Source organism: Pyrus communis, chromosome 16 (assembly GCF_963583255.1).
Source record: "Pyrus communis chromosome 16, drPyrComm1.1, whole genome shotgun sequence".
Lineage (NCBI taxonomy): Eukaryota > Viridiplantae > Streptophyta > Magnoliopsida > Rosales > Rosaceae > Pyrus > Pyrus communis.
In genome coordinates this window covers 5,011,739-5,024,398 of record NC_084818.1, presented here as the reverse complement: position 1 = coordinate 5,024,398, position 12,660 = coordinate 5,011,739, and the positions used below count along the sequence as shown (strand labels likewise).

Here is a 12,660-nt window from a genome sequence, read left to right as displayed (position 1 = left end):
ATGACATGTTTCTCCTCCAATGGTGGTTCATGCTGCTTTGTTTTCAGACCATGTTGCCCGGCTTCCATTTCTCAAATTAATGTGCATCTTGACATACAGGTTTGACTCACTTCTTGTTTTTTTCTTTCTTAACCTTATGATGTTGCTTGTTCTGTTTTGCAGGTTTAGACCTTTAGGTTCGGTTTTAGAGAGATTAGGTTTCATGTCCCCCCCCCCTTCCTTGTGTTTTTGTTGTTTTTGTTTCTAGAATGGTAAGGTTTATGTCCCCCTTTCTTTTCATGTATCATTTTTATACTTTTTTCTTGTATTATGAGGGGTTAGGTTTATATCTCATCCTGAATAGGTGTACCCTTTTTTTTATATCAATAAAATTCCCTCATACCATCAAAGTTTTCTGAAAAAAAAAAAAACAAAAATTAGACAATTCAAAGTAATTGACTATGTAATGTTATTTAGACAGAAACTTAACTTAATTGTTGACACTTTCTAATATTGATAAGTCTCACATACCACAATCTATCTAATAAGAGAGCATTTTAGCAGGTAGTTAGTGTGTTTAAATAGCATTATTATTTTATATAGGTAATAGTTGATTATTAAGAGTTTATCACGAACATTGTCCATGTTAGGGGCACTAAACTAATTAATCATATTTTAAGCACCTCATTTAGTATTTCTATTGGTCGGAAAACACATTATTTATTATTACTCTTAATTATATATGCCACAATACCATCCCCAAATATCAAATATTGATATACGTATACGTACATTTACTGAGCTTGTGTGTGTGTGTGTGTGTGTGTGTGTGTGTGTGTGTCAATACTCACCAAGGTCAGGAGAAACTTTTTAATGTGCCCATAATACAACCCAGTAAACCAAATATCATAATGCAATTGGTTAAAAAGTGTTATTTTTAAGTTTTCAACCAAATGTAGAATTACATTTCTGTATACCGGACCAAGTTCACGACAAACTGAAAAATCTGTCCAAGGTCATATGACTGTATACCACATATTCTTTAATCAATTAACTATGAGCATGTTGAGTATATTATAAAACAAGTGGTGTCACTCAATACTATAATAACGTATGCATGCACCAAAAGGAATAACTTCGAACCTAACAATATTTTAAGTAATCTCAAAGTATATTTAATCTCCCTTTCATTTCTGCCAATTTGTGAGGCCCGCGAAGGCGATATGTTACCCATCCTAACACATTATGTATCGTTTGATAGAAATGTGGGGTAACATTCCAAAGATTTTATCGTAAACAATATAATATTCCTAGTTACATCAAGAGAAAGGAAAAAGTTTAAATGTGGAGCGCTATAAGTTGAAGAAGAAGTTCGGATTCATTAGGATAATCCACTATTTTCTTAGTTACATCAAGAGAAAGGAAAAAGTTTAAATGCGAAACGTTTTAAGTTGAAGAGGAAGTTCAGATCCACCAAGACAATTCACCACTTGCATAGCTCGAATTTTCAAGAACGTATATCTTTTCAACCAGTTACCAAATTCATGCCTTTCACATTTCTTTCGTCAATATTGCTTGTAGGGTCGGTAGTGAAGTTTGAATACAAAAATAGACCGGAAACTCAGGAATTACAAGCATATTAGTAATGCTTTGGCTCCCTGAATTGCAACATTAAGATCGGACGGAAAATATAGGATAGGAAATAGGAAGAAAAAAGATGTAACGATCGATATATATTCAATATTCAGAGGACTTTGGTAATAAGTCTTCAAATAAAGTCAACTATAAGCACCCAACATATAGTAGCATATATACATGCCCATTTTTCCTAGTGAGACTACCACACTACGACGGAGCCATCTCTGTCACTCCGGAAGAAAACTATCAGAAGAGAAAAATCCGAGATTCTACGATGGAACTGCGAAGCAAAAGCTAAAAAGCCAGTCTTATAGTACGTTGTTGTTGCAATGACAACAACAAAAATCCAACTAGCTTGTTAAATTATGAGAACATAATCTAAGAATCTTTCTAATTAACTAACTAGGGCAACCGCATAAAAACCAAGGAACAAACAGCCAAATAAGAAAGCACACTAAAACATGAAGACTGCAGGCACTCATGCTGTCATGCAGTGTGTATAGATATACGGGTAAACTGTCAAATTAGTTCCTGAATTATCATATTAGTGATAATTAGGTCCCTAAAATTATTCTTTCAGTAAAATAAGTCTCTAAATTCATCCTTAAAATAATACTCAAAACTATTTTATCCAATTTTTCGTTAACTTAAGTCACATGACACATTTTAGAGGATATTGCCAACATTTTCTTGCCTATAAGCCCATAATGTTGCATATAAGTTGCGAATCTTACGACTGATCTATTCTCCAAAGTTAACTCCATACACTATTTATTCGAAGAAAATAAGTCCTTAAACAATGAAAAACTACTTATCTACTCTCTACAATGGATCACATGCAAGTCACGTGACTTAAATTGACGAATTAATATTGGACATAATAGCTTTGAATCTAATATTATGAATGTAATTGACATATTTTATTAGTTTGGAGACTGATTTTTCCAAAAAAAATAGTCCAGGGACCTAATTTTCACTGAGGTGATAATTCAGAGACTAAATAGGTAGTTTACCGTACAATTCAGAGATTAAATAGACAGTTCACCGTATATATATAATATATGTCTCACTCTTAAGTCTTAAGGTGTTCACTTGTGAACTCGTGCAAGAGCAGACCATTTGCAGTATCCACTTATTCGTAAGCACTTCCAAAGAGCATTCCCATTCGTAATTAACAAAACCCATATATATCGATCAAAAAAGTAAGGGCACTTGTTCATAAGCACTTCCAAAGAGCCTCAAATTGTTTCACAAAGCCTAAACCCCAAACCAGAACATGCATGTATTGCTTATTATCTATACAGTCAGATTTTATTGCTTATAACCTCTAGGCGGCCGTATTTCGTAGGGACAACAACCCCAGCAGCTCCTACGGAGCTTCCAAATGACTGAAGGGACTTCGGTAATGAAAAGTTATAGTACTTGTTCTCCGTCTATTTTGCCATGTTTCCGGCACCTGCATAAATATGCCTATGGACTCCATGTTCTTTGAGCCAGTGAGCTGGTATGGAAGATCAAATGAAAGGACGTCTTTAAAAGCCGGAACAACAAAATCTCCTCCAATAGAGTCTCTTCCAAAGGATAATGAATTCTCTTCATAGGGCTCCGCACAGTGCAAGCTGGAGAGAAATCACTTCTGCATAACGACCGAGTTAGCCGGAATTCGATCGAGCTGTTGGTGTCGGTCAGAACACGACGGTCCTTTCTCGCTCCGTCGACAATTGCGGTATCAGGTTCTCCAGCTCGGACATTGGGCGTACCCTAAACCCTAAACTTTCCTTAAATACAGAGCTTCTGGTATACAAACGCTATAATTTCAACAAAATATTGTACCACTGGTGTGGACCTGGGGGAAAATCACTGTCGGGTTGGAATGTGAAAGTGCTCTTTGCGCGGCATCTCCATTCTCTATTCACATCCTTGGGTGGTTAAAGGTTTGTTTAGACTGCTTATGAAAAGAAAATGTTTTGACAATTAAAAGCGTTTCTGACTATATTTACCAGGCTTATTTAAAAGTGAAAATGAGTTGCAAAAGTATCTACACTCATATGTGCTTTCTAAAGAAGCAATTTCGAACAAGCTCGTTTGTGGTTGTGGCCTTGCTATAGTGGTGCAGATGCAGCGGGCTCCATTTTTCTAATCGACCTCGGAACTTTTTTCGTTTAGTGTTGTTATTTGTTTGCTTCTCTGTAAGAGGGAAGATTCTTGGGTCTGCTTGTCAAATTACGGCCATGCAGATTAAGGGAGGACTTACTAGTAACGAATTTACCACTGCGTAATGTCTCTTATCCAATAATGCATTGTCATGTGTAAGTTTTTCTTTATATGACAAAAAATTATTAGGCTTTTTTTATTGGCATCCCACAATGTTATGAATACACCCAATTTTCTTTTATTTGGTCTGAATTTCCTTTTCTACCCTAATTTAAATTAGATAAAAACAAACAAACAAAACCAGCACCACCTTCGTCATCCTAAAACCTCCTTCTCGACAGCCCCCCACCATGGCACCTCCATTAACAAAATGATCTCAAGTATGCAAAACATATGCCGACTTACAATTAAACTAGCCAATCGTCTCATAGAAAGTCAATTCCTGGTTGACACAGAAGGATTGCTTCTCTACAAGTAGCGTTCAAATTTTTCACGACCATCAAGTTGGTATCCCTGATTAGGTTGATATCAACATTATAAAATTCAATTTTATGGTATTTCATGTCCTACAAAATATTACCGGAAGTGAGAATTCTAGAGAGAGAGAGAGAGAGAGAGAACGGCGGGAAAGGGGGTGGCTATCATTGGCCGACACCGACAAGGAAGGTGGCAGAAGGGTGAGTGGTTGATGAGATAGGATGTTAGAAGGTTTTAATTTCATAACTATTATAAAAAGGTGGTCTTAAACAATGAAAGGGCTAATATTGGCATTTTAAAGAATAATTTTGAGGTTGGGGTGTAATCATAAAATTATGGGATGTTAATAAAAAAACTCACATTATTAAATTGAAACGTCATGTAACATTAAGTCGGTTTCATGTAAGTTGCTCTCTAAATTAAGGAGAGGTATTGTCTGAGTTTGATTCCGTTATAAAAGATAAAAAATGAGAGTTCCTCAATCTCCGGGCAAGGGGTTTCGTTGCAATGAAACATAATTTTGTTCCTAAATTGTTTCCGTCAAACGTGACGGGCAACAGATGGTATGAAAATATTCATCGGAATAATATGACATTTCCAGGATTTTCTCAACAGTTTTAATCACCATGTGTATACGTTCCAGCACCGGAAATCTCATGTTATTTTTCTCCGTATGTGCATCTTCAAGCACCGTGCTTCCTCAAATCTTAGTCTAAAGATGAAAGTACAAAACGAAAAACTTGTAACGATGTCTGAACTAAGATTCTAAGAAAATGAGCAGGGCTGTCAATCCGAAAGGAGGAAAAAAAAAAAAACCTCAGGTACCTCAAACGACTTGCTCTTTATGTCGCCCTCAAGTTTAGCCGAACATCAAGTATCACAGGTAAAAAACAAATTCCCAGATTCTATGACGGAGCTGAGATGCTGAAGCGAAAGCCAGTCTTCCCACGGTCATGCTCAAATTGCTTCAGTATATAGTAGTAGTTGCACTGACAACAAAAGAACGAGCTTGTTAAACCCTGAGATCATAGGGATCTTGCTAACCAGGCAACCAAATAGAAAGTATGAACCAAACACATATACGAACTCGGGCAAAACAACACATACACACAAAAGAAAACAGGCATGCATCACATGTATACCCTACAGAGGAGTTTAACTGATGAGACTTGTACAAGAACAGATTATTTACAAAATCCATTTAAACATAACCATATTCCAAAGATTTCAGAAGCCTTCTTGAATCGAAATTACCATGTCATAAAATTAGATTGTTTTCCCAGACCAGCAGCAACCCAGTATATAAGCAGACAAGACCATAAAAAAAAACCCTTTTGAAGAAAGAGGATCCTTATGCCCATTACTGCATGCAATCTATCTTCATATAATACATATCACGGATGCAAGAATTATATGTACCATGAATTTCGTTTCTTAAATTTTTACTTCAAAATCAGATTAAAATAGCTAACCTCTAGGCGGAAGAATTTGGTAGGGGCAACAATCCCTGCTCCCACAGAACTTCGAAATGACTGAAGGAACTTCGGGGCAGAAAAGTTTTGGAACTCATTCTCCGTCAATTTTGCCAGATTCCCCGCACCTGCGAAAATATGACCGTGCACTCCATGTTCTTTTAACCAGTGAAGTGGAAGATCGAATGAAATGTCTGCAAATGCAGAAACAGCAAGATCTCCTCCAATAGAATCTCTTCCAGGAAATTCAGAATTCTCCTCATTAGAATTATCTCCAACATGCCTTCTTGGTTCAGTGGGGCCTAGTCCCCTTGTCTTGAATCCCCACACTGTCGTAGGGCCCCCCACAGAGCAAACTGGAGAGAAATCACCACCCAGGAAGAACCGCTCTGGAAGGGATGAGGGCTTGTTCAAGAATCCACACCCCCATGGAAAAATAACTCCAGCGGAGATCCCAAAATTAAGTGCAGCATGATAAAATCCTAATGGAACTGCATAACGAATATCAAACTCCTGCAGCATACAGTAAGAGAAGAAAGTTAGTAAGTTTAATAGCTAAAAGGTCTAGAGAATAAGTGGAAAGGGGGTAAAAATCGATCCTTAATTTGGTTCTTAACAAAACCCATATTTAGCCATAAACATAGATCAACTGATTTAAGCAAAAGGCCACATATCCAATAAGAAGTTGCCACTTTTCACTACCTTGAATCAGGCAACAAGATAACAATGCACACAATTTACTACAGGACAAAGAAAGCTTCATAACAGACTTTCAGATTTTGAAAATCACTAATTAGCAAACAATCATATTGGTTTTGTTAATTTCCAAATAAAAAGATAAAACAGGGTAGAGAAAAGAATGGTCTTGTTGTTTTTCTTTCATGTTCCTCTTCTAATTACGCGTAGTTAAGAGGGTCAGTAATATGCAAGAAAATGAACAGGTTGTATCCAAGATGGCCTACTAGAAAAAAGCAGTCATGTTTATTATTCAAGAATATGAAATAGAAGAACCGTTCCAGATCAGAAATATTAGAAACATCTCATTATGCAATGACAATCCTGGGAAACGTTCTATCATTAGTAATCTAAACATGAAAGTATGATTAAAACATTTATAGATCTCTTAAGCAGGTGGGTATACGAATGACAATCAAAAGCATTTAACATGAAAGACATATATACATAAATTTTTTTTTTCCCTTTTCCTTTCATCAGTTCGGCTTAAAAAGAAACTAAAATAAAGAAGAGAACCAAAATAAAGAAGAGAATGTGTACTAAACCTGACGCAAAAACCTTGTGCTTCGATGATCAGGTGCAATGCCACCAATATGACTTGTAGAAACAAATGAGTAACCTCGAGTTGGCCTCAAAGGTGAATTTCTCCTATCAATCTTAAATGTGTATTTGATTGAAGAAAGTAATCCATGGCCGAGCTGCCTTCTTATTGACCTCGAGGCCAATTGTGATGGGTCTGCTAGCGTTCGCCAACCCAGGTTGTATGCCAAATCATGGTGTTTTGATGAAATCAGTCCCAGAGAAAGCCCCATCATGCGCTCTTTATAAGAAGAGAACTCCATCCAATCTTGGGAAAGCAGGAATGCTCGTGCCGTCACTGGAGTTACAAACCCTTTGAACCTGGGCATAAACAGGCCAGCACTTAACTCCGACGTTTGGTTGGGCCCATACGCCAAAGAACCATCCCACAAATCCCCATATCCAAGCAGATTTTTGAACTTAAGTGTTCCTTCAGCAGTCCATGACCTAGCCTACAAAAACATTACACGTAAGACATGACGGATACCATGCTTATGCATCTGTTCACAATTAAGAAACAAGAGAACACAACATATTAGGCATTTTAGCTCCCACATTTGCATTCATCACTTAACCACGCCTCCTAGTTTCATAATATCATGATCCTTCGGACCGAAACAAACTGGCAGCAGGAGATATGGATAGGTTTTACCAGTATATTGGTATCGATGTGGGATTTAAAATTTACAACACATGCCATCTATTTCACGCCCATATGTGCAAGTAATTGATATAATCCAGATTTCCATTTTCTCCAATTTCTCAGAAACCAAACAGTCTGTAGTTATTCTACGTACTAAACCCTAATCTCACCAATTCAGCAAACCAAACCAATATATACAAATACACGAAACTTATAGTAACAGAGAATGTACCGCCGGCTTCGTGTAAGCACCGATTTCGCCAGAAATTGGACTCTTAGTTTCGACAACCTCCACAATAACATTCGTAGTTCCAGGCAGCTCCGGCGGGCCAGAATCGAGCGTGATCCGAACCGCGTCGAATATTTCAAGCTTCTGAAGCTTCGCATTTGCAATTGCCGCGGCCTCGAGCAGCTCTTGCATGGTGGTGGCCTTCTTAATCTCCGCCAGCTCGGCCTCGATCAAATGCTCCTTCGTCTTCGTATTGCCCTTGATCAGAACGTCGTGGACCCTCAGATCGACTCGCTCGGTCGACATCCGACGGACCAGGTTCTCTACCTTGGACTTCTCCGCGCGCAACCGCGCCTCCTGGGAGAGGGGATTTCGTGGCAGAGGTGGCTCCTCCTCCTCGTCTTCGTCTTCTTCTTCGTCCATTTCGTCATCGATTTCGTCGGGTTCGGGCTCGTCGTCGACAGTGCCGTTGACATTGGAGGGAGTTTGCTCGTCGCGGTCGTCGTTAGCGTTTTGAGTTTCGGCGTCGGATTTTTCCATGGGAGAGAGATTATGGAAGGTGGAGGGCGGCGGTTTGGGAAAAGAGGTACAACGAGCGGCGGCGGTGATGAATTTTGAAGGCCACTCAGCAGTGACTTGCTGCAGTGGGTGTGAATTTGTGATTGTGTTAGGCTGCTCTCTTTCTGTTGGGCTTTCGCGGGTCGGTCTTTTTTTTTTTTTTTTTTTTTTTTGGACGTTTTATTTTATTTTTCTAAGGATAAATTTAAAGGAAAATTAATGAAAATAGTTTGAAATTTTTAAATTTTAATGATAATGATTGACTTTTTAGTATAAAAATGTGATTTTTCGTTAAAATAAACAGTACTAAAAAAAACTCCGTTAAAGCTCTTTAAATTTATATGTATATTTCATTTTCCATCTATAATAATACTTCTAATGATAACCATTTAGACAGACATACCGTCTAATTATATTTTTAATCACTTACGAATGAGAAACTTAAGGACTTGATGTGTTTTCTATAAAATTATAATTGTCATGAGGTCGTTTTTTTCTCAATTTACCAAATCAAATATTTGGCATGTTATAAAAGCAAGTCAAACTCATAATACACTATATTCAACGCTTAAAACGCGCGAGAAATTTGCATATTATCTGAATCGAATTTCATTATCTTATATTATTTGTCATGATCATAAGTAATACTTTTTCTACTTATTAATACTATGTCATATGGCGATGAAATATTAACTTTACCGTCCACTCATATTACAAGATATGAATAGTGTCACCGTCATGCTCTAAAATATCTGTCACATGATCAACTCTATACTTTACCCCAGAAAAAAAAAGTTCAACTCCATTTAAATAGGAGTTGCGCGGTAAGGGCTCCCTCCGCATTTCGAAAATTCAAATAAAACCTCCCTCCCCCTCCTCCACCTCCACCACCATTACCACCATGTCCAACAACGATCTTCTCACCTCCTTAATCTCCGACATCAAAACCTACTCCGGCAAAGACCCTCTTCTTCCATGGCTAAGGTACCCTCTCGCCACCTCCATTTCTTCCTCTCTCTATCAGTTACCGTTTTATTGTTTAACCCATTTGATTTCACAATGTGGTCGCAGAGGGATTCGAAAAATGAACGACTCACTCCCACCTCGCACTCTGAAGGAGAAGCTCCCTCGCTTCTTGCAGAAATGCGCGCAGACATTCGAGTCCGATCGGCGATACCGAAACGACCTGCGCTGCATTAGAGTTTGGTTAAAGTTGGTAACTTTTCTACCCCTTTCTTTGTGATTGCGAGTTTCTTCTGGGTATTTTGAATTTTGATTGATTCATAGCTACCGTTTGGTTGCTGAGAAAATTGAGGGAAATATATGAAATGGATTAGATTCAGTTTTTCCAATTCTTGATATTTGTTTTGTGGAGTAGATGGATTTTGTCGATGATCCAAGAGCTCTGTTGAGAACAATGGAGGCGAATCAAATCGGGACAAAGCACTCCTTGTTCTACCAGGCATATGCTCTCTACTATGAAAAGAACAAGAAATTTGAGGAGGCTGAGAAGATGTACCACTTAGGAGTGCAAAAGTAAGTCCTCAGCATTTTCCTTTTCTCATTGAATCTATCGTGATGCTCTCAATTTCTGGAGGAAGTAAAATTATACCTGATTCGTTTCTGTTTCGTAGCGTTGGATATGTTGTTTAGCTAATTTGTAGCTTAGATGCCAATTTGGAATCCAAATTTGTAGTATACGTCTCGAATTCGAGCAATAATGACTGTAATATGAATGTTTCTGTGTATGTACATTTCTGACTTGAACCGCTGCTACATTACATCTTATTAACGGCCGAACAGCCTTGCAGAGCCCATTGGAGCGTTAGAGAAGTCGTACGAGCAGTTCCTTCAACGCATGGAGAGACATAGGAGACACAGAAACCAGGTAGTTTATTAATCTTATTTTGGGTGTAGAGGGATTGTAGTTTGTGTTGTTAGCACTCCTTTTAACCGTAGAAAATTGTTATGCATTGCCAGGAAAAGAGATCCGTGAAAAGGCCTCTGTCGGATCGGACTATCCCTCCAAATGGAGAAAGAAACAAAGAAAATGCCTGCAAAATCGGGGCCAGGCCTATAGAATCCCAACATGATCAGTCTAGAAGTAAGCGTCAAGTGATTTCTGGAAGAGGGTCAGAGGAACCGAAGATGTTTGCCGGCGATGATACAGTTGTGGTGAAGTTTGTAGACACTGCCATTGTTGGAAAGTCTGAAGCGGAAGATGCGTGTCATCATGGATTGGTGGATCCTACTGTAAACATGAAAGAGGCCATGAGCGCCATCAACGACATGTTTCGAGAGCCTATAGAGACGGCTCCCATTAGCAGAAGATCTCGCCAATCCCAGCCGAAGAACAATAATGTGGACAGTGGATTCCAGGTATTTGTTGATGACGACTTGGATAATGGAGGGAAATCAGAAAATAATAAGGAAGGATTGAGTAGAACCGGTACCCACCAGTCTCACCAAGAACCTTTAAACATTTTCATTGATGATGCTAACGATAGCCCTGATCAGAGTGACGTCCAAAATGCGGCTGATGATTCCACCTCACCAGCTTCACATAGAAATGTGTTTGTGTTTCCAAATCCGAAGGATCTTCCAGGTGAAAGTTCCAGTGATTTGGATGTTGGAGGCTCATCTCGACCGAGGTTCAGGGAGGATACAATGGTTTGTAGGTTTGTTGGGGCCACCATTTCGGATGAGCCAGAGGAGGTCGAAAATGCTTGCCACCATGGTTTAGTCGACCCAACAATAAACTTAAAGGAGGCCATGGATGATATCAATAACATGTTCGGGAAGCCTATGGATTTTGTAAGAAAGAGGAGAGTGAAGAAGCAGGACAGAGGAATTGATAGGAAAGAAGATTTTGGTGGGTTTTCTATACTTCCTGATGATAACTTGGACCAGAAGCAAGAGAAGAAAATGCCAGATTTGTCCGGAAGATCAAGAGGTTTGGATTTGTTCGAGGCCACTGTAACAACAAAGGAGGCCATGGATGAGATCAATAAGATGTTTGGAATGCCCCTGGACTTTTAGGAACAATTTAATGGAGAGGTATGTGTGTGCGCGCTGGAGTTTTTTCGGATTTGTTGTGGAATGTAATGAGTTGTGTTCTTTCCCCGTTCATCCCTTGTACTTAAAAGTTTCCAATTTTAGTTTGAGCTGAATTGTGCCTACAATCTCATAAACTTTGTCCCCTATTTTCTACATAATCCAAAGAACAAGAACTTTCGAGCACCTGGGGAACCTGGGATGACAGAATCCTAAGGCAATCACGCACTGTCATGTTTTTTAATTATCCCGCATCCAAGGTGCAGGAGAAATTGGTTAGTATCTCTTCGAAAGAAGGGATCAAACAAGTAAATGAAACATGTCATTTCATCACTCTGCAGTACAAAACCAGTTTATTCAAGAAGCAGTACAACTTCCGAGACACTAACATTTAGAACACAAAAATCAAACAATAGAAAAAAAGAAGTAACAAGGGTTAACTTAAGGAGGAAAATTAATCAGCGAAAACCCGGTGTTCTGAATCAAGAGTGAGTAGTAGGGCAGTTAGAAGGACGGAAAGCCAGGGGCCCTGCAGCATAAACAACAGCCTCATAGTTCCTCCCCCACAACCTCTTGTCCTCGTAACGAAGCGGGGCGCCATAGAGCCCGTAATTCACATTGCTGAGCTCACTGCACTTTTCCAGAGGAGAAGAAACAAGCTTCACTTTGCATCCATGGAGAGGATGGTCCAAAAGATGTTGTCCAATTTTGAAGCCATCAAGCTGTGCATAGAAGTAGCCCTTGACGTCCGTCACGAAAGACTTGTAGAAGCTGACCTGGCCCTTGTGATCTTTGCAGATGATGCTGATTTTCGCCGACGGAATGGGCTCAGCCTCGGTCAAGGACCATGTTCCGTAGTGGTCACAGCTCTGGCAATACACCACGCCTTCCACCACCACATGGTCCGGTTGCTCGGGGGTTTTCGGGGAGTAGTCGTTGGCGGTTGCGGATGGGAGGGAGAGGGATATGAGGAGGGAGGAGATGAGGATTAGAAGACTCCTGCTTGCCATTTCTTGGGGGTTAGGGAAAGGATTGCAGGAGCTTATTTTGAAAGTGCTTAGCAGTAAAGCTGGGTTGAGGGAAAAGTGATTGGATGGGGTGGTATTTATAAGGTTAGTGGATTATTTGGCGACAGTCTAATG

At 39.2% G+C, this 12,660-nt stretch overlaps 3 protein-coding genes across 5 annotated transcripts; 1 reads left to right on the top strand and 2 right to left on the bottom strand.

Annotated features, from left to right (window-relative positions):
• Nucleotides 1–4,705: 4,705 nt before the first annotated feature.
• LOC137720742 (uncharacterized) lies at nt 4,706–8,562 on the bottom strand. Of its 3 annotated transcripts, none has more exons than XR_011066580.1 (5): nt 7,910–8,562; nt 7,001–7,486; nt 5,721–6,233; nt 5,065–5,237; nt 4,706–4,960 (listed from the first exon to the last, which is right to left on the bottom strand). XR_011066580.1 is itself a non-coding variant. In XM_068459858.1 (4 exons), exons 1-4 carry the CDS (start codon nt 8,444–8,446, stop codon nt 5,154–5,156), a joined length of 1,620 nt encoding a protein of 539 aa, XP_068315959.1. In that variant the 5' UTR covers nt 8,447–8,562; the 3' UTR covers nt 4,951–5,153. The 3 variants fall into 3 exon arrangements, 1 of the variants encoding a protein (XP_068315959.1); XR_011066579.1 differs by having other exon boundaries at nt 5,074–5,237; XM_068459858.1 differs by having other exon boundaries at nt 4,951–5,237.
• An 803-nt stretch (nt 8,563–9,365) lies between these two features.
• LOC137719595 (uncharacterized) lies at nt 9,366–11,658 on the top strand. The gene is made up of 5 exons (XM_068458632.1): nt 9,366–9,448; nt 9,536–9,680; nt 9,843–10,000; nt 10,268–10,352; nt 10,562–11,658. Exons 1-5 carry the CDS (start codon nt 9,366–9,368, stop codon nt 11,501–11,503), a joined length of 1,413 nt encoding a protein of 470 aa, XP_068314733.1. The 3' UTR covers nt 11,504–11,658.
• Nucleotides 11,659–12,000: 342 nt separating this feature from the next.
• Nucleotides 12,001–12,528, bottom strand: LOC137721216 (non-classical arabinogalactan protein 30-like). The gene has a single exon (XM_068460316.1). It carries the CDS (start codon nt 12,526–12,528, stop codon nt 12,001–12,003), a length of 528 nt encoding a protein of 175 aa, XP_068316417.1.
• Nucleotides 12,529–12,660: the final 132 nt, after the last annotated feature.